Below are 19,160 nucleotides of genomic sequence, written 5' to 3' on the forward strand. Positions count from 1 at the left end.
CCCCCTGCCCCCCCCCGTAAATCCGGCCCTGGTTGTAAGTGACCAAAACCTGATTTTGAGATAATGGACGTAAACTTTGACATCTTATAAAAAAATCAACGACAATCGAAAAAGTTCGGAATCGCTTCGAATATGTTACTATCAAGTGACTCCACCATTGGTGATGCACAGAAACATTATATACGTTGTGTTTCTTCTAATATGAAAATTGGGCTTTTTTTTATTAATGGCTCTTACACCCTTTTACCACTAAACTACTGACTTACACCCCTTTGCCGCCAAACAAATCCTCAATAAGGTTGCAGCTCTATAAATATGTAGACTCAAATATTACTATGCAAAAAGGGTCCCGAAATTGAAAATATAATGCAAGATGACTTCAAAGCAATATTGTTCGTTCCTTAATACTGAAAATAGGGTATTGTACCATTTGGGCAGGTGTACCTATTTTAGGCATTTGCCGCTATAACTAAGTCAATTTCAAACCGATTGATTTGAATTTTTGTATAGAGTTATGCACCTACAGTATCTAACTCTGTACAAAAATTCAAATCAATCAGTTTGAAATTGGCTTAGTTATAGCGGCAAGTGCCCAAAATAGGTGCACCTGCCCAAATGGTACAAGACCCTACAGGTAAAAAAATGGTTAAATCAGAAAAGCTTATGAAGTCTACTTTGATATTGAAGGTCTAACTCTATGTAACCCTGATATGACAAATGGCCACCTAGTTCGACCATGTTTATTTTTTTGTTTGTTTGTAATGTAAAATAAAAAATACATTTCAAACTGATTTAATAAAAAATGTAAAACTAAGGAAAATGTGTTTTATTTTTTATGGACAAGGTTGCTGGAGTATTAAGCTGGCCGCCACAATAGCCGTCTTTCATTATTCTCGATTTTCTTGAGCAGTAATCAGGGAATCCATCGAACAAGTTGATTAGAAATTGTTTCTTGCTGCTTAATTACTTAGTGAACACTGAATAGCATTTTCAGACTAAAGCTAACACTGGTATCTATAAACTTGTGCTTGAGAAAATACTTTTTTTTGGAAGGTGACCGCTGGTGATCTTCACCTTAAGCCAAGAAATGAGTCAATTTTTAAAACTGTTTTTACTTATTCGTTTATTTGGAAGGCTCGTTATTTCACTTGGAAATAATCATGTCACATGTGACGAATGACACAAAAGTGTACCAGACAGTGTTACCCTTTTCAATCCGATAGTTTTTAAATTATACAAAATTGTGTTGATTTGTGTATCTAATCCTGAAAATGGTCCAATAGCCGGAACAAAATGCGGGCGATAATTAGTAATTAATCAACGTAATTTGTTAGACTGCAAATCAATTTTTTCCAAGAAATCTTCTTTGAAAACTTTAACGAATTTGGCGATTTTACGCGCACCTATTCATCATACCAAAAATTAAACTGAACGTTCAAGACTTGAACCAGATCTGACGTAATCACGCACTTTCATTGAGGTATACTGCGTACATGAATCCATAGTGCACATCCTGCGTAATATTTTTGTATGTATGCATTCGTATGTTTTCAGAATAACAGGAGCCATTTCTCCTGTTTATATTACTTGGATTTTCGATTACTATTGATAAAAAATATGAAGAAAAACACAATAACACAATACTTGTGTGAATAACATCAAACTAAATCTGACGAACATTATGAGATATTGTAATTTTCTATTGCTCACCCGTGAAGAAATGTTGTTTTCTTCGAAGAACTTGTGTGCTGGAAATTGAACTAAAGGCCGTTCACACTTAAATCCGGACACGGAAAAAATATTCTAGAAAAACAACAGCATGTTTTTGATCCATATTTTTTAATTCATATTATTGACAATTGTAATACTCAACACCACAGCATATAGACTTACATGGATTTGATTCCATTAGCTGCTGCACGCACTTTCTTGTTTACACCTTTCGTGAAGTTTTGCACGGTGAACTTGTCGATTTACTTCTAAGAAATATGTCACTGAGAACGAAATTATTGGATCGTCGACACCTCTGCACTGCTTTTTGAGGCCTTTCTTCACCATAGACCAGTAATAGACCAGTATGATTCAATTGGTCGCAGCTGTGGACGGTTTGGTGAATAACAATCCTTGGTTAATACATAAGCGTCGTTGTTTTGATCGTACCAAGCCATTGTATCTTTAACGTAATGGCAACTGGCCAAAACTGACCAGAAAATGGTCATATGTTTTTTTTTGTTCAGAAAACGTAAGAGATGCTTTCGGAGGCATTCTTCCGAAAAAAATCTCAACGTATATGTTGTTAGAAAAATCTGAAATTTTAGCACTCACGAATATATTGCTTGCCATACTTAATATCTTTCAGGGAATTTGGTTTTAAATTTTCGTTTCAGACGTTCAGGATCTTCTTTATGGTAAGTATGTTGTGTTAAAATCCTGTAATGTGAGATATTCGAACTTTCTGAGGCAGTATGCTTCATCGTCCATTACAACTCAACGGAATTTTGGGAGAACTTGTTAATAAAGAATACGAATTTTCAAAGCTTTTGTGCAAAACAGATTTTCTGCGTGCTAACTCAGATGGTGCCATCCTGAATACGAAAGGCGACTTGGAGAACAATGTATTTTATTTTCGTTCGTCTATGTATCAGTCTTGAGCATAGAAAGTTTCAACCCATGCCGTGGTAATTTGATTAAGAAACAAGATAAATACTTTGTCCGGATTTTGGTGTGAACGGCCTTTATATGTAGTTTCAAAGCTATACATTAAGGAAAGGAAGGGAAAACTTGGATTTTTCTTGTTTTGGCAAAGACCAGGAGTGCTGTCGAGGGGTGATCCGATCAGCACCAAAATATGGATTTTTTCTTCCTCCATTTAAACAAATATTGCTACAAAACTTGGTCAAAATCCGTGATGGTCGATAACACGCGGTGTGTACATTTCGTGTGGAATGACCCATATGACATTTGAAATCTAACACATATTTATAAAATCCTTAAGCATTTCTTTTAATTGAAAGCATGTTGAGAAGCCAAGTGTAGAATTAGCAATAGTTAAAATACACAGAAATTAAAATTAAAAAAAAAATGTTGTGGAACTAAATTTTATTTGGATTTTGAGAAAACATGGAACTGAAAATTCTTCATAAATTTTTGAACTGAAGTTGTACTAGAATATTGAAAATTTTCCGTTAAAAATGTTGGTGCACCACGAAATTTTCAAAAATTTCAAAGGGCGCCGCGATACTAGAAAGTTTGGGAACCTCTGGCATAGTGTATCATTGTGCTAGCCTCACAGTCACAATACGCAAATAAATGCAATGGCCGGCAAAGAAAGCCCTTCAATTAATTACTGTGGAAATGCTCAAAGATCACTAAGTTGAAGAGAGGCAGGCCAAGTTCCAGAGGGAACGTAGAGCCATGAAGAAAAATAAGAAGAAGGAGAAGGTCTACAGGTTCTGCTCTTGTTTCTCTTTACTCCATCGCTGTAATTCCTTTTTTGGGTCTCTTTGGGTTGTAATTTTTGTGGACACTGTAATGCATATTCAAAACTGGGATAATTTTCAGCTTGGCAGTCGCAATTGCAATCAATCCATCAGATATTCTCCTGCATCCGACGTTTCGATGTGTATTACATCTGTTTCAGGAAATTAGACGTGGTAATCGTTTTTGTTCTGAAAATATTTGGGGTAGCATAATTCATCCAATTTTTAAAAACAAGTTGAGATGTATTTCCTGAATACTAGTATTTGTTTTTGCAAATTTGGTTCGTACTACAAAAATCAACAATATTTTCTGATTATCTGCCAAAAATGTTTAGGGTGTATTAAATTGTTTATGACAACTAAACCGTTCAGTACCAAGTGATTTAAAATACGAACAATCAGAAAAAAGTTTGTAAATCGGTACACTAGTTTTCAAGATATCGTGACCATCGTAACGGCACTTTTCAAAAATACAATTTCCAAAGAATCGCATTTAAAGTTCTAAGCCTTTTACCTATGGAGGTTACACGCTACAATAAGCTTTCGCTTTCATTTTAGTACTTCAATTTATGTGTAATTTGGAATGTGTGTTTTCTAGCAAGCATACTTTCAGCGATAAAAAAAACGTTTTTTTGATTACCCGCAAGGTATGTAACCCCTCAAGTCGTACAAATGGTGGATTTGGTTTTTTGTGAAGAGCCAGCATAAGTTAAAGTTCACGAAAATTAAAAGATTAAAAAAAGATTGTTTTTTCAAGCATAAGTTATTTATTTTACAGTAAACCAATGACTTGAGTCACTTAGTTTCACCAAGGCTGAACCACTGTGTGGCCTTGTCCATTGAGAACATAATCAATCAATGGTAGTGAATGAATCTGATAAACCATCAGCATCTATACATTTGTTGCGCTTATCAGTTGCCGGCAACCAAGAGAATGACTTTTGGCAGCTGTACAATAGACAGGTTCAGATATTTGTGTCAACATTGATTTAGGAAATCCTGTTGCATTAACGGTATAAATATTAAAAAAAACTACCAATCATAAAAACATTTTGAATTATGAAACATTTATGGAAAAAATAAATATTGCTGTAATGAAATTATGGCTGAAGGCCATGTTTGTTTTATTCGTTTCTACTTAAGTCACATGAACCAGTCTAGCACGCATGATATTTAAGATCAGCAATTATCTTATTCCGATGAAAGATGTGTCACATAATGTTGCACCAGCAATATGGCAACATGTTATAAAAGTCACAGAGCTTCGATGCAAATTTAGTTCCTCAGCTCTATCGGAGCAGTTTAGTAAGATATTTTTCAAATGCATTTTACTGTGGATAGTGTATGTGTATTTCTATGAGTGGACAATAGGGAGAACAACCTTCCCAAGTGTACAAAGCATAACTTTGTGAAAGTCATGTAAAAACGTGAAAAAAAGTTTTGTAAAAGTGAAATCAGTGTACATGACTTGTTTGATAATAGGAATTAATGCATTTTATTTCTTCTAATAAATGATTATAGACCTTGTAACAACAGAACTTATAATCGCGGAATATGATCACCAGTTGGTGGTCATGGATAGCCCTAGTGGCAATAGCTTATACGGCACAAGGTCAGAGCAGCCAGTTTGAGCTGTCCATCGTTCACATCAATGACTTTCACGCTCGGTACGAGGAAATAAACGCAGCTGGTCACACCTGTAGCCCCCAGGATGGGGACATCTGCATGGGAGGATATGCTCGTACTGTAACAATAGTGAAGCAGCTGCTTGCCAGTAGGACCAATCCCATTTATCTGAACGCAGGCGATAACTTCCGTGGAACCATGTGGTACAACATTCACCGTTGGAATGCTCCGGTGGAATTCTTGAACATGGTGCCGGCCGATGCGATGACCATCGGGAGCAACGAGTTCGCCCATGGAGTCGAAGGGGTTGTTCCATTCTTGAACTTCATCAATTCCACAGTGCTGTTAGCCAATGTGGACAACAGAGACGAGCCAACGTTCCACAAATATCAAAAATCATTGATCATCGAACGAAGTGGGCGCAAAATTGGGCTGATTGGAGTCATGTCCAAGCCTAGAAATTCGAATGTGGGAAATCTGATGTTTACTGATGTCACGGAAACTGTACGAGAGGAAGCCGAAGTGTTGAAGCAACAAGGTGTGAACATCATCGTAGTGATTTCGCACTGTGGAATAGACGAGGATAAGAACATGGCTGAAAGTGTTGGTCCAGAGGTTGATATCATTGTTGGTGGACGTTCGCACACGTTTTTGTACACTGGTCAGCATCCGGATATTCCAGATGTGGCGGAGGGTGAATATCCGACGGTTGTAACGCAGCAAAGTGGACACAGGGTGTTGATCGTTCAGGCAGGATTGTATTCCAAGTTCGTGGGTGATATTGTGCTATTCTTCGATGACGCTGGAATTATTCAACGATGGGAGGGTAACCCAGTGTACGCAGGAGCAAACGTAGAACCAGGTGAGTATATCGTTATCGAATGAATTTTTCAAATCGTATTAGGTGAAAATCAGGGAGGCGTAATTTTTGTTGAGCTTCAGTTCTTTCTGACATATGGCATTTTGAAGTGGCAGGGTTGAAATTGTGTTACTGTTCATGGAGCTGGCTTATCTCATGGGTAAATGGCGAACTGTATTTCAAACAGCAGTACAGGTGGTAATTGAATGAACCTAGAACCGCATAAAAATCAGTTGTAACCGGAAACAGGCAATAACAGAGGGGCTACAGACAGACATGAAAACAAATGTAGACACATTGCACGCACTTCTACACAGCGGCTTATGAACTTCAATGAACGAAATTTCAGTGCTCATGCTGTCGATTTTGATTCTTTTTTTCTAATCTAGTCTAGTATAGTCTACACCAGGGCTGCCCAACGTACGGCCCGCGGGCCGCATCCGGCCCGCGAGGACATTTTGTGCGGCCCGCGGCACGATTGGACAAAAATGATAGAATTCAGCCCGAGATGTTATTATTCTGAATATTTTTTTTTTTCAATGGAAATGTATTTTAAGAATTAGAAAATGACTTTTTAGAGTATATTTTGTAAAATTTTTAAAAGATTTAAAAATTTGCAAGCATTTGGTTTGAGTGTCCTACAGAGTTGAAGTAAAAGATTCTTAACAATAAAATAATGTGTATTGTGAAAATTCGCTTGATAAGATTAGATAGATTAGAAAATAGAAAGATTATGTCATAACTTAATTTAGGAAAAACATGGAAAATTTAATCACAATTTTTGAAGCTTTCAGAGATTTTTTTGTGCCATTCAATAGCTCTGTCTGGTACTACATTGAAACATGTTATTGGAACTTCCTAAATACTTTGTCAAGCTCCAATATTCTGCAAGAAATCAAAAAACCTTTCAAATTTCATTAGAAACATTAAACTGCAAAAAAGTTCTTTTCTATTATCTAGCCATGCTCAGAAAAGATAAAAAAATAATGTATTATTAACGAATTTTTATTTCTGGCCCATCGACTGGTATGCAGTTTCACCAGTGGCCCGCGGCCGAAAAAGGTTGGGCAGGCCTGGTCTACACATACACAGTCATTCATTGAAAGAATCCTGGAAAATGGTAGAATCGACTACTTCTACCATTTTTCTTGTCATTATCAATGTTTGCAGTACATCGGAAATGAATTACAAGCATTCAAGCGGCCAGACCTACTGTGCAGCGTTATTGATATTACGATAAAGCTATTGAGGGGGACATCTCGTACCAACCACTCAGCTTTTTAGTAAGCAAAATACGTGAAATCGAAGGGGGTGACGATGCTAAGAAGGTTAATGCCACCTCTTGGTACTATGCTTCCTGGGATGGAACACAGGTATTTACTCTGTATCCTGGCCCTTGTGCCTAGGCTTAAGCGCTTTTACTCGCTCTCTGAAATGAAACAAAATAAATATTTCTGGCGGTGGGGGATTAGTGACTTTACAAAAAATGATTTTAATGGTTATTGAACGCCTCCGCAAGAGTAAAGAAAGAGAAAGTAGTCTAAAACGGTTTCACCAAATTGTACGCTGCAGTCTCTCAGTAATCATGTAAACTCCTATGCGCTCCAACATCATCCGAAAGGTTTCCTACGCGAGGTCGCATCTTTCATCATCGGCAAATACCTACTTGCTTACCTTGAGCAACATTCCGGAAAGTCCCCCAAAAGTACGTATCTAGGCTCATCGCGTTTTCTTATTCATCTTTTCTGAAAGCGCGACAAAAACGTCGCACGATTTTCCTGACTGGCTGCTTCTTCATTCTTTTGTAGTTCATCCGACGGGCGCTCAAAGAACTTTCGTGTAAATTTCACCACCTCTAAAAATGTCACTTTTTCCAACCACAACGCACTCGTCACGGCCGTACTATTCACCAAAAGAATGCACAAAGTGCATCAATACACACGATACAACCACATTCAATACAAGGTAGCACCCTAGGTAGCACCCGAACTACCAGTATAATCAAACTAATCTCGAGGAAACAATTCCCACTAAGGAAAACTAGCACAATGCGGGATTCATAAAAGATGAACTTTAACAAGCGGAAAACTTTCCGAATAGCGTAATACCGATCGATCCACCAGCGGAAGTATTTTTTTTTCGGGAACGCGAAGAAAAATGTGACAAGCGATTGAAAACACAACCGATCGCGGCGATGCCTACTACGATTCTCATGCTGTCGATTTTGATTCTTTTTGTACCAAAACGAAGATAATTCCTAAGTATATTGTTCTAATAGTACTTGAAACTTTGGAAACTGTTTCGCGAAAGTATAAAATTTCTTGGCTTTAAGCCAAAATTTGTCAATGTTTGCGATGGTGTTCCGTTACGCTATATTTGTTGATTTTTATTGGATTTAAAAGTTACTAGTTGGCATGTATTTAACAACAAAACCATTTTTGGAAGCAAAAGTCTGATTCTCGTGCAAAACGTAATGAGTAGAAGGAAAGTTTTTTTGAATTATATTTTATTAGACACTGCCCAAGTAACCATTAGCACTATATTTCGCCTTTTTGGCCTTATAGGGCTATTATACGGTCATTATAGAGCAGATCAGTTCTGCACAAGCTCTGTATTGGCACGCAAGGCTAATAATAGTGTCATATGGTTACTTGGGTTTACTAGATAAAATGGCATTCGAGTCCAAGAAGGAATGTGTATGCATCTTTTACAACAGTCAAACTGCTCAAGAAACAGGGATGGGAACATTCACTTGTAGGAAGTTAGATTCACTTTCTGTTAACTCGTTTAAAGAACATTGTATCAAATGTATTACATAATCATTATGTATGAAACACTATTTTCATATTATAGTATCTATAGTTTAATCGGAACCTTAGTCAAAAGAAGGCCGTTTACGCAAATCTCTACGGCATTAATGTAGTTTACATTTACCACGTAGAGAGTTCCCTTAATAAGATTCTCACGGTTTTAGTATGCGTCTGAGACCCCTTATGTTATTCGGCAAAATTTTAGATAAAACTACAAGGTAAAAGTCCTTCATGCACTGTTTTTGTTAGCATACATCCTGACAGTCCTGACGTATGATAGTTGCAAGTGAATTCTACGCTTTGCAAATGAATACCTAATCACTTTCCTATTTAGAAGCGTTGAATTTCCTACGTGTACTTTAAATTGGGCTTGAGACTGCATTCAATTACTAAAGCAGATAACTAAAATTGTTCTGGATATTTCGGGTACCAAGGCAGTGTGGAAGTGAAGTTAACGAAAAGCAGACTTTTTAGCAAGAATTAGGGCACAAAAACTTTTCCTAGATCCAAAGCTGTTTTATGGGGCCACAGAATGCACCCTCGAAATAAAATTGAAGAACCGACGACGGAAAAGGATGATTGACGATATCTTATGATGATAAAAAGCACAACAGGCTAGAAACTAAAACTCAAAAACCTATATTCCTGTTTAAACAAGATTCAAATGCCTAAATAACAAGGCCACAGCGTTTCGAAATCGATGTTTTTGCGATCAAAATTAAATAACTTTTTTAAGGTTGGTTTAAGGGGTTTGGCGTGTTCTAAAAAGTTTTTCTGCATGTTAAAAGGCGTTTTTTGATAAAATTTTATAAATGATTAATCCCCCTAGAAGCGAGATAAATAATTATTTTTTCAAAAAAAAAAAATAGAAGTTTGACGTCTTCGGCAAAGTTGTAGCTCATAATACGAAAAAAAAAAATCGTAAAACATGCCAAAGCTCCACCTCTTACGGTTTTCGAGATATGGAGCGTTTTGTGCAGTTCCGCTAAAACTAGTTTTTTCAGTGTAGCTTCAACAGATAAAATCCTATAGCTTTGTGACCTTCAACAAACTTGTTCAGGACGTTAAAATACACATTTCTCTCGAAGATGTTAAGTCTTTATATCTTAAAACAAAAAGTTCTAGTCAAATTGATCATTTTCTAAGATGTAATTTCACCTTAAGTAACTATTTTTGGCGCAAAATGGGGCAGATGGCTCAGTGGGTAGTTGAAAGACTAGACTTTTTATTATCACTGGGGGTGGAAACCCTCGTGGGCAATAGTGGAAAAGGTGGTTTAAATACAAGGCAAAACTTATTATTTTGCATAAAATACAAGAAAAATAAATGAAAAAATAATAATTAAGAAGCCCGCAGTAATTTTTAATGCATTTTGTAATTTCCGGCAATATGTTACAACATTTTTGAGCATTGTTCTTTCCAAACAGAATATTTTTGGATGATTTTGAATTAATATTGTTGAAGCAACACAGTGCATTAAAAATTACTGCGGGCTTCTTAATTATTATTATTTTTATTTATTTTTCTTGTATTACACGAGGGTATCTCACTTTAAGGGGGATTAATCATTAAAAACATTTTATCAACAGACGCCTTTTAACATGCAGAAAAACTTTGTAGAACACGCCAAACCTCTAGAACCAACCTAAAAAAAGTTATTTAATTTTGATCGTAAAAACATCGATTTCGAACACTGTGCAAGACACTTTTCAAATGTTATTTAACCCTTCAGCACGTGCGCTGTTGTAAAAAGTACAACACTACCAAAAAAAAAAAAACTCGCTCGTGGTATTCAGCGCGCACGCGGTGCAGTTTCGGTTGCTTGATGGCGCGCGTCCTGGAAGGTTAAATCATCCATAGTGGATGATGACATTGATAGGATTTACTGGTTTTGTAATAGAGACATGGAGAATTCTGAACATTTAGTGTGGAGAATTCTGAACATTTAGTGTGTACAGTGAAACCTCCATTTAAACAGACTCTATTCAGGTAAAATCTCTTTAGGTACATCGATAAAGCTAGCAAAAATGGCACAAATTTCACAAATGGGGGAGAACGTGCCTCGGGAGCCGACCTACTGATACCTGAAGGTAGCATTATCCAATGGATTTTCAGTATGTTCAGAGCAGTTAAGAGTTGATAAAGAAAGAAGTGGCAAGAGGAGCTATAAGGGAAGTTTATGGAGTAACTCCCGAGAATACCCTGTAGCTCATTTGAGAGTCTATGAACTCCTCCAAAATTCCCTGAAACCCCTTCTGAAGCTCATCTAAGAGTCTGTGGAGCCTCCTGCGGTCCCTATGAACCGCGCTAAAACGCCTTCAAAGAAACCTCAAACCCCCCTAAACCTCGCCTGACAACCTGTTAAGCCCCCTTACCCATCTAAAACCTCCTGAAACACCATGAAACGGCTTGATACGCCTAGAACCTTCTTTGAAACCCAGTTGAAACTTCCATAATGCTTAGCTGAAACCTTCAGAAGGAAAAGTTTTGAAACTCCTGTGAAACCCGCTTGAAACTACCATGAAGCTCACTTAAGGGTTCGTTCGCATATTACGTAACGCTAAGAGGCTGAAACTACCTAAACTCCCTCTGAAGCTCTCCTGGAAACCCCCAAATCCCATGAGAACCTCTCTGAAAACTCCTCAAGCCCATCTGAAACATTTGTTCAAGGGTAAGAGATGAGCGGAGTATGAGAAGCCCCCTAAAATGCCGCGAAGCTTTTTGAAATGCGCCTGAAACCTTCTGGAAACTACTATGAAGATTGCCTGAGATCCAATCAAGCCCTCTAAAACCCCTCTGAAACCCCTCTGAAACCTTTCGAAACACCCTCTAACGCCTCGAACCGCCTCTGAAACACCCTACAACTCTACCAAAAGTCTGTGAGCCCCCTAAAGCCCTCTGAAACTTCTCTGAAACGCCATGAAATGGCTTAAGATGCCTCTAAAAACTCCCTTAATTTAGGGGAGCGCCGTCTAACACCTCTCTGGAACCTTCTGAAACGCCCGGGAATGCCCTACCCAACTAACAATTGCAAGTCACAAACAAGCAAGCTTGCTGAATTGTTGCTTAATAATGGTAATGATAGCTGAACTAAAATTATGCTCTACACATTACTGTTTAAATGATTTTTCAATTGAGAAAATAGTCAATGTTCGACTTTCCTCATCGGTATCAACTATGATAAATTAAAACACTTTTCAAACGTTTAACAAGAAATTTATTCGACAAGCATTGATTCCTTAACAAAAGAGTTTAACAAAACATTTGTCTGCATCTTGTTAAGCTGATGTATCGATAAGCATATGCTCCTGAACAATGTGCTTTTCACTTGTCAAATAAACGCCTTCTGCCCGTCATAGTTTGACTAGGAACTTTGTTTGGATTATGGGATAAATCATGGCTAAAACTGTTTAGACAACCAAGTTATTAAAGAACTAATATTTTAAAACGAATCACCTAAAATAAAACAGAATAGAATTATGTAGTTTAACATTGAGTGCCAAAAGACGTATTCAACGTAAAAATGAGGCATGTAACAAGATATCTTGTACCTTGATTATTATATTTTTTATCTTCCGCAGCAGTTCGGTTGTAGGAGACACTTGGATCGATGCATTTGACATTGCAGTGCTGTCGTGTTTACTGAATATTGTTCCCGCAGTCACCTAGATAACCAAACAGCATTCAGAAATCGACACATTTCAAGTATCCCTAAACATCCATATGCACTATTTATTGAACATAACATCAAGATTCCATGACAAAAGCATAAATAAAAAAAATGCTTAACGGATCTTCGACTGAGCATGAGAAGATAACCTGAACAGATGCTCTGAATGCACCATGTCCAAGACCATACCGTACCACATATTGTCATACATTTTTAAAGATCGATATTTAATAATAAAAATATAAACATATTCATATCGCAATAAGTACATCTGGAAACAATATCTTCAATAATGACCAACACTTTTTGGCCGCATTCGATACAAGTTTTCTCACCGTGCGATAAAAATACTGACAGCGAAATCAGAATTGAAAACACGTGTTTTGGGCTGAACAGTTGTTGAAGTATAAGGCGTTGTTCAGTTGATTATCACGTGCTGTGCTAATTCACCACTGCTGAATACAAGTTCAGGAGTGACCATTATTGAGTCATGGGAAGATTATGTTTTGCTTTGGGTGCTGCATCTCACCATCTCTAGGATGGCGCAGATAGGAAGGCATGCGGCTGGCAATCGACAGGTCTCGAGTTCTAATCCGGATTTAGGTAATATTATATGTAATTCTTATTTCATAATAGGTGTTCTCATAAAAATAATAATAATTGCTCTCGTGAGAGTTCCAAATTTTTGCATTTTATTTATTTTCAGTCATTTTTGCCAAAGCTGAATAGCAACTTTCCTGTACATTTGTAAAACGTTTTGAAGAACAAAAAAATAAGTTGGTGCACAACATGATGCTTTATAACTTCTCCAAATTTGTGTGAACAAAACCCGAACATAGGTTGTACGTGAAAATAATTCAAATGTTATTCAACATTATGTTGAATTAATTCGTCATAATGGTGTTTGTTAAATGAGTGATTGTTAGTTGGGTAAAACGCCTTTAATCACATTGAAACGCCTCTGATACCTTCCTAAAACCCTTCTGAAGCATACCTTAGAATCTGTGAAGCCTCTTTGAAACTTCCATAAAATGCCTCTGAAGCTTTCCTGAAGTGCCCTCAAGCGTCTCGATCCACATTGAAACGCCTCTGAAATTCCACTGAAATTTTTCTGAACCTCACATGAGACTCAATTAGTGAAAAATTGAGACTCACAAAGCCCTTCAAAGTTTATATGGATATTACTATGGGAAAACGATGTTTTTCATTCAATCCTTCGTAGCATTTCTCCAAGTGCCATAGAAGATTAGTTGACCCTTGTTACTTACTCCTAGGTTACTCTATCAGCTACAACTTTGCTGAAAACCGTATTTACAGTGTGTAGAGAGATTTTTAAAAGAGTGTCCTTTTATTGTTAAGACACTTACTGTCGTGAATCACATTTACGCCGCATGTGAGCATGAGCATGAGCATGAGCATGAGCATAGATGACCGTACAATTCGTAGTTGCTACTCCGTGATTGACCAGAACAATCGAAATTGCACAAGGAACCAACAAACGGAGCTTAGGAGTAACTACCGCTCTCAATGTGCACAGTCCGAGAATTCAAAACTTTATTAGTCAATAACAGCGCCGCCCACGTCCTTACGGTCATCGAGGAGGGGAAGGAATGTTAGTGTGACGTACGTTGCTACTAGAGACCGAGATCACCTCATCTTCTCCACGACTGTCACGGGAAGGAGTTTTTGTTTGTGGGGAGGGAGAGAGTCACATGATTCGGATTCACTTTGGAAAGTGGTGTGATTCATGCAACCTTTACTTGAGTCAAAACATTTATTTATTTTGACTAAAATATTACAAATGTCGACACCGAAGATGACGAACCATTCAAATTTTTGTGTAAATGCAAAAAATGAAAGAAAAATATTTATTATCAAATGAATGTACATTGGGAACTAGCGCCGACACATGACGTGACGAACTTTTCAATATTTGTTAGATAAATTCACAAAAACCAGAGCAGAATTTTATACATCCTTTAGCATTAATTATTATGATAAAATGGAACGAGCTCACCAATAAACATCCTTCGAAGTGTCCAGTGCGTATGGGCTGCAGCATCTTTCACTAACTGGCCTCTTCTCCGAAATCACACTGAACCGCTACAACTACACACGGGTACGACGGTTCACACATTCAAATTGACGACGACGACTACGCGGCCGGTCCGAATGAAAAAAGCGGCCTCTTCACTTTGCCTCCAAAATCACACTCAATCACATTTGTGCCCCATATGCATAGAAAGTCAAGTTAACATGGGAGTGATATGCGAGTCACGGCAGCTTAGATCTTACATTAAGGGCAAGGTATTTGGAGTACATTGCTCAAAATTTCTAGAGCACCGTTTTTTTAGAACCGTTGAACGGATTTGGATTAAAATGCATCACGCTGTTGACAACCACTGAACAGTTAGCCTGATGCATTTTCATCCAAATCCGTTCAACGGTTCTAAAAAACGGTGCACTAGAAATTTTGAGCTAGGTACTCCAAATACCTTGTCCTTAAAGTGTTTTCAGATCAAAGTGTTGTTCAAATCTAGTGATGCATTGAAAAGTTACAACTGTACTTCTGAGTCGTATCCCTATGTAAGCGCGCGATTCTTAAGCAAGAGCATGCTTTTTTGGGACGGGTTCCATTCCCGGTCGGCTCAGGAACTATTCGAAATAGAAATTTCCTTTGCTTCCTTGAGCAAAGAGTACCTTCGTGCCTCCCACGCGATATACAGAAGCAAAAAAGTCATTGGCATCAGAGAAAGCTGCTCATAAAACACTATGTTAACCCTTATGTGGCCGGCAGGGTACCCGGGTACCCAGCACCCATTTAAAATACACGGTGTAGAAAAAAGCAAAAAGTTTGCCGGCCACATAACGGTTAAGAAGAAGGATTTGTTACAGTGGAGACATCATTTCAAGAAAAAAAAAAAGAAAAAAAACCTCAATTTTCATAGTTTTTGTTTTGCTTCTAGATCCCTTAGTTGTGGAAGCCTTGATCCCGTGGAAGCAATCCCTCGATGAAGCAATCAGCCGTCACGTTGGATACACAGACGTAGATCTATCCGATGCGGATTGCCGTTCTGGTGAGTGTAATCTGGGTAGTCTCATCGCTGATTCCATGGTGGCAGCCTTCGTTCCGTCGGCCCAACCTGGTCACTGGACGTACGGTGCCATTGCCTTGATGCCGGTCAGCGATATTCGTATGAATATTTCGAAAGGAGGTATGAGCCAACTTCGCGCAATGCGTCAAGAGATTTTTTCTAACAAAAGTTCAAAATTTCCACAGATGTCAACTTCGGTAACGTTCTGGACGTGCTACCTTATGAAAACTATCTAGAATGCGTCGAGATACGCGGTGACTATCTGCTGGAAGTGCTGGAGCAATCCGTGGCAGCTTCATTTGACGGAGACCGATTCTTCTCAGCCGATATGCTGCAGGTGTCAGGACTCAGAGTCAAATACGACGTCAACAAACCCATTGGAGAGCGAGTTGTTTCCTTGGGTGTCTTGTGCAGCGATTGCATGACTCCTTCGTTCCGTCCGTTGAATCCTTTCAAATATTATCGGGTGATAACGAACGCCTATACGGTGGCCGGCGGCAAAGGATTCCTGCAATTTTCGCAGCGTGGACGTAACAAGGTGGCTGGACCGTTGGACAACGTGGCTCTCGAAGACTACCTGAGACAGAGATCACCGGTGACGCAGGGAGTGGATGGGAGAATTGAGATACTAATATAGATAACTGAATGAACAATATACACTCAACTGAAGTATTTAGAAAAGTTTAATAAAATGATGTAAAACAATGTCCTTCCATGATATTTTTTCAATAATATTGTTAGAATTTACTCTAGCGGGGCCACCCTTTTGTGGTCACCCAGGCTTATGTCCTGGGCCTCAGGGTCATTACAATGGCTCCGAGAGGGAATTGGGGGTGAGTGGAACGACTTCCCAATAAAAAAACGTCCAAGGAGAAGATTCAAATAAGAGGTAATAGAAAATGAAGGGCAACTACAAAAATAGTTCAATTTAACATTCTTTATATCCAACAATCAGTTCTGTATTATAAACTTTCATTTTTGAGATGGAAAGGAATAGAAATATAAGGACATACCGATTACATGCTGCTTTACCACTCGGGGTGATGAGGATCGGGTCCGCCGAATGTGCGTTGTGAACCCCTGTCGGAGCAGAGGCTTTGTCGTTCGGTCTTCATTTCGGTCGGTCTAGAGGCTCCTTCGACGACACCCCAAGAGCATCGGATGATACGGTTGTCCTGTTCGCCTACTGGGCCAACGAAGCGGAAATGGTGCTCCTGACGAAGTTCACTCGACCGGGCCAGAACAGCAGAAGTGGCACGCCGGCGGGGCAGATGACGAAGATCACTCGGCCGGGCCAAAAGTTGGGGGAATGGCGATCCGGCGACGTGGCTGAATACGATCACTGGCCAACAATCGATGGCTTGCTTCTAAACACCACTGCACACTGTGGACACTTGTTGTCCCGTCGGCCGGGCCAAAAGGGCGGAAAGGGCACACCGGCGTGGAATTATCTTCTCTTACGGTAGATTCCGAAAATCGTTACTTGGAAAACTTCACTTGTCCACGCAGTCCATGTGGTGGCTTCTAACCAGATAAAAAAGATGGCTGTCGCGTTTGGCCCGTATTGCACTTTTGTTCACTATTAGCTGCGGCTTCATGGTGCAAAGCCGTTTTGTTGCCTCGTTCGGCGATCGTCTCGCGGTCGGCGTCGGCGTCGTCGGCAACTCATCGGCGCCGAACATAGTGGTGGTGGTGCGTTATGCAAAAGGGTTTAGGGATGGGCAGGGTGTTTTGGAAAATTCGATCATTCTTTAATTTCATTAATTTTCTTTTCATTTTAATTTCAAACTTTTTTTTGTGAATGCAACTCCAATTCTGTTAAAGATTAAGTAATAAGCCAATTTAATTATTTTAATAATAATAATAATAATATTAATAGTGAAATTAACTAGGAAAATAAAATTGAAGAAATAATATATACAAATAGATATTTACAAAAATAATGGGACCTTTTTGAAGGTAACAATATGAAATAGGTAAGAACAGAACCGAAATGAACTGAACAGTTTCTGCTTTTGACTTGTATCCAGTGATCGAGTCCAGTGAATTCGTGGCACGAACAACTCAACGCGAACTGGATGGCATCTGTCACTGACTTTTTACATCGAGTATGATCTAAGGACACATTCCACGCGTTACGTTTTGCGCGAGAATCAAACTTTTGCTTCCAAAAATGGTTTTGTTGTTGAACACATGCCAACCAGTATATCAAACGATCAGATTTGATTAGAAGATTCATTTCATGCTTTGTTAATGAAAATTGGAGCTTTTTACTTCAAGAAATATCAAGAAATAATGCGTAACGGGACACCATCGCAAAAAATGGCAAATTTTGACTTAACGCCAAGAAATTAGCTACTTTCTCGAAACATTTTTCAATGTTTTAAGTACTATTCAAATTTTGGTGAAAAAGAATCAAAATCGCCAGCAGGAGCACTGAAATATCGTTCAACGAAGTTCAAAAACCACGGTGTAGAAGTGCGGGGAATGTGTCTAAGGCTCTCGGTGGTCTATTATACGCTTTATTCGAAATACATTTGGAATATAGGGGAGGGGTCAATCGGATACGTTCTTACATGTAAAAGACAACACTTAATATAGGCAATCATATATTTTACAGTGCCTAAGTTTGAACAGCGTACACATACATCGTAGTATGGGAGTAGAGAAAGTCCATGTGTTCACGTTGTTGTTCGAGCACTAATCCTAACGAGAATTCTTCGATAGCCTACAGTGAAAAGCAATGGTACAAACCTAGTAAGAAGAAATTTTCTGAAAAGTTGTAGTAAATAGTCTTCGATAAGCAGTAAAAATATGTTCTCCCTAGCGCAGTCTATCAGTAGCACAAAATGTTTGTATATAATTAGTTAAAAATTTGAATAGTTTTTCTCATAGCTTGTATTCATCTAGGTTATCGAATTGGGAAGTTAACACACAAATGGCTTCTATCAGATCTCTGATGAAATTACTTGAGATAGGAATTTATGCGTAATGTTTACTTACTTTTTTTCCAACAATGCACTTTTTGGTACAGAGTATACTAAACGGTTACGAACATTGAACCTTACATATGCATTTACTCCACTTAAACTACACCTATGTTTAAACAAAAGACTTTGTAGATCTTCGCCGCTTCGAGCTACGCAAATCAGTTTCGCGCGCGCGTGCGTGCTACTAGTAGTAATCGAGTGCATGTGCGGCCGGCGCGGCGTGCCAGCTAGTTCTTCACTTTGCTTCGTGGTGCCGGAATTGGCGAAGCTTGCCGACTGCTGCTGTCCATCGATTCGTCCGAGGTTGTGTCCTGCCGGTTGTCGTCGCTGCTGCCTCCACTGCCGCCGCCGCAGCCGGAGGAGTAGTCTGCAGCTTCGTACTTTTTGATCAGCGCATTATTGTTGGCGTAGGTCACTTCTAGTCTACGGAGGGATTTTCGTGGTGAAGTTGACACGTGATTTGCAGATTTTTTAAATTATAATTTATGTTGTTAAAGTTAGTGGGTACATTGATTGGCTGAAGGTTGTCGCAACTATTGAAAGGTCAGTATGCACCATAACATGATAACTATTCAAGTTCTTTTTTTGGAAATAGAAATAATTGCTCCATCTACAGGGTGTTAGGTTCCTG

General features: G+C 38.6%; 3 protein-coding genes across 3 annotated transcripts in view; 2 read left to right on the forward strand and 1 right to left on the reverse strand.

Annotated features, from left to right (window-relative positions):
* LOC109417806 (dnaJ homolog subfamily C member 22) overlaps positions 1 to 19,160 on the forward strand; it is a 263,856-nt gene that overhangs the window by 92,350 nt on the left and 152,346 nt on the right. The window lies entirely within an intron of this gene.
* On the forward strand, positions 4,748 to 16,258 carry LOC109426760 (apyrase-like). Its single transcript, XM_029869627.2, has 3 exons — positions 4,748 to 5,967; positions 15,411 to 15,659; positions 15,725 to 16,258. The coding sequence occupies exons 1-3, from the start codon at positions 5,034 to 5,036 to the stop codon at positions 16,174 to 16,176; spliced, it is 1,635 nt and encodes a 544-aa protein (XP_029725487.2). The 5' UTR covers positions 4,748 to 5,033; the 3' UTR covers positions 16,177 to 16,258.
* Positions 18,132 to 19,160, reverse strand: part of LOC109426759 (uncharacterized) — a 202,979-nt gene continuing 201,950 nt past the window's right edge. The window contains exon 10 of the mRNA XM_062853543.1: positions 18,132 to 18,952. Coding sequence (XP_062709527.1) covers positions 18,757 to 18,952 — 196 coding nt within the window. The 3' untranslated portion in view covers positions 18,132 to 18,756. The remainder of the gene's footprint in view (positions 18,953 to 19,160) is intronic.

Source organism: Aedes albopictus, chromosome 2, assembly GCF_035046485.1.
Source record: "Aedes albopictus strain Foshan chromosome 2, AalbF5, whole genome shotgun sequence".
Taxonomy (NCBI): domain Eukaryota; kingdom Metazoa; phylum Arthropoda; class Insecta; order Diptera; family Culicidae; genus Aedes; species Aedes albopictus.

Bases quoted from the DNA above. Each gene is read 5' to 3' on its own strand.
- LOC109426760 (XM_029869627.2), top strand. From the start codon at position 5,034: ATGATCACCAGTTGGTGGTCATGGATAGCCCTAGTGGCAATAGCTTAT. The intron at 5,968-15,410 runs GTGAGTATATCG...TTTTGCTTCTAG, and splicing joins AGGAGCAAACGTAGAACCAG to ATCCCTTAGTTGTGGAAGCC. The intron at 15,660-15,724 runs GTATGAGCCAAC...AAATTTCCACAG, and splicing joins TATGAATATTTCGAAAGGAG to ATGTCAACTTCGGTAACGTT.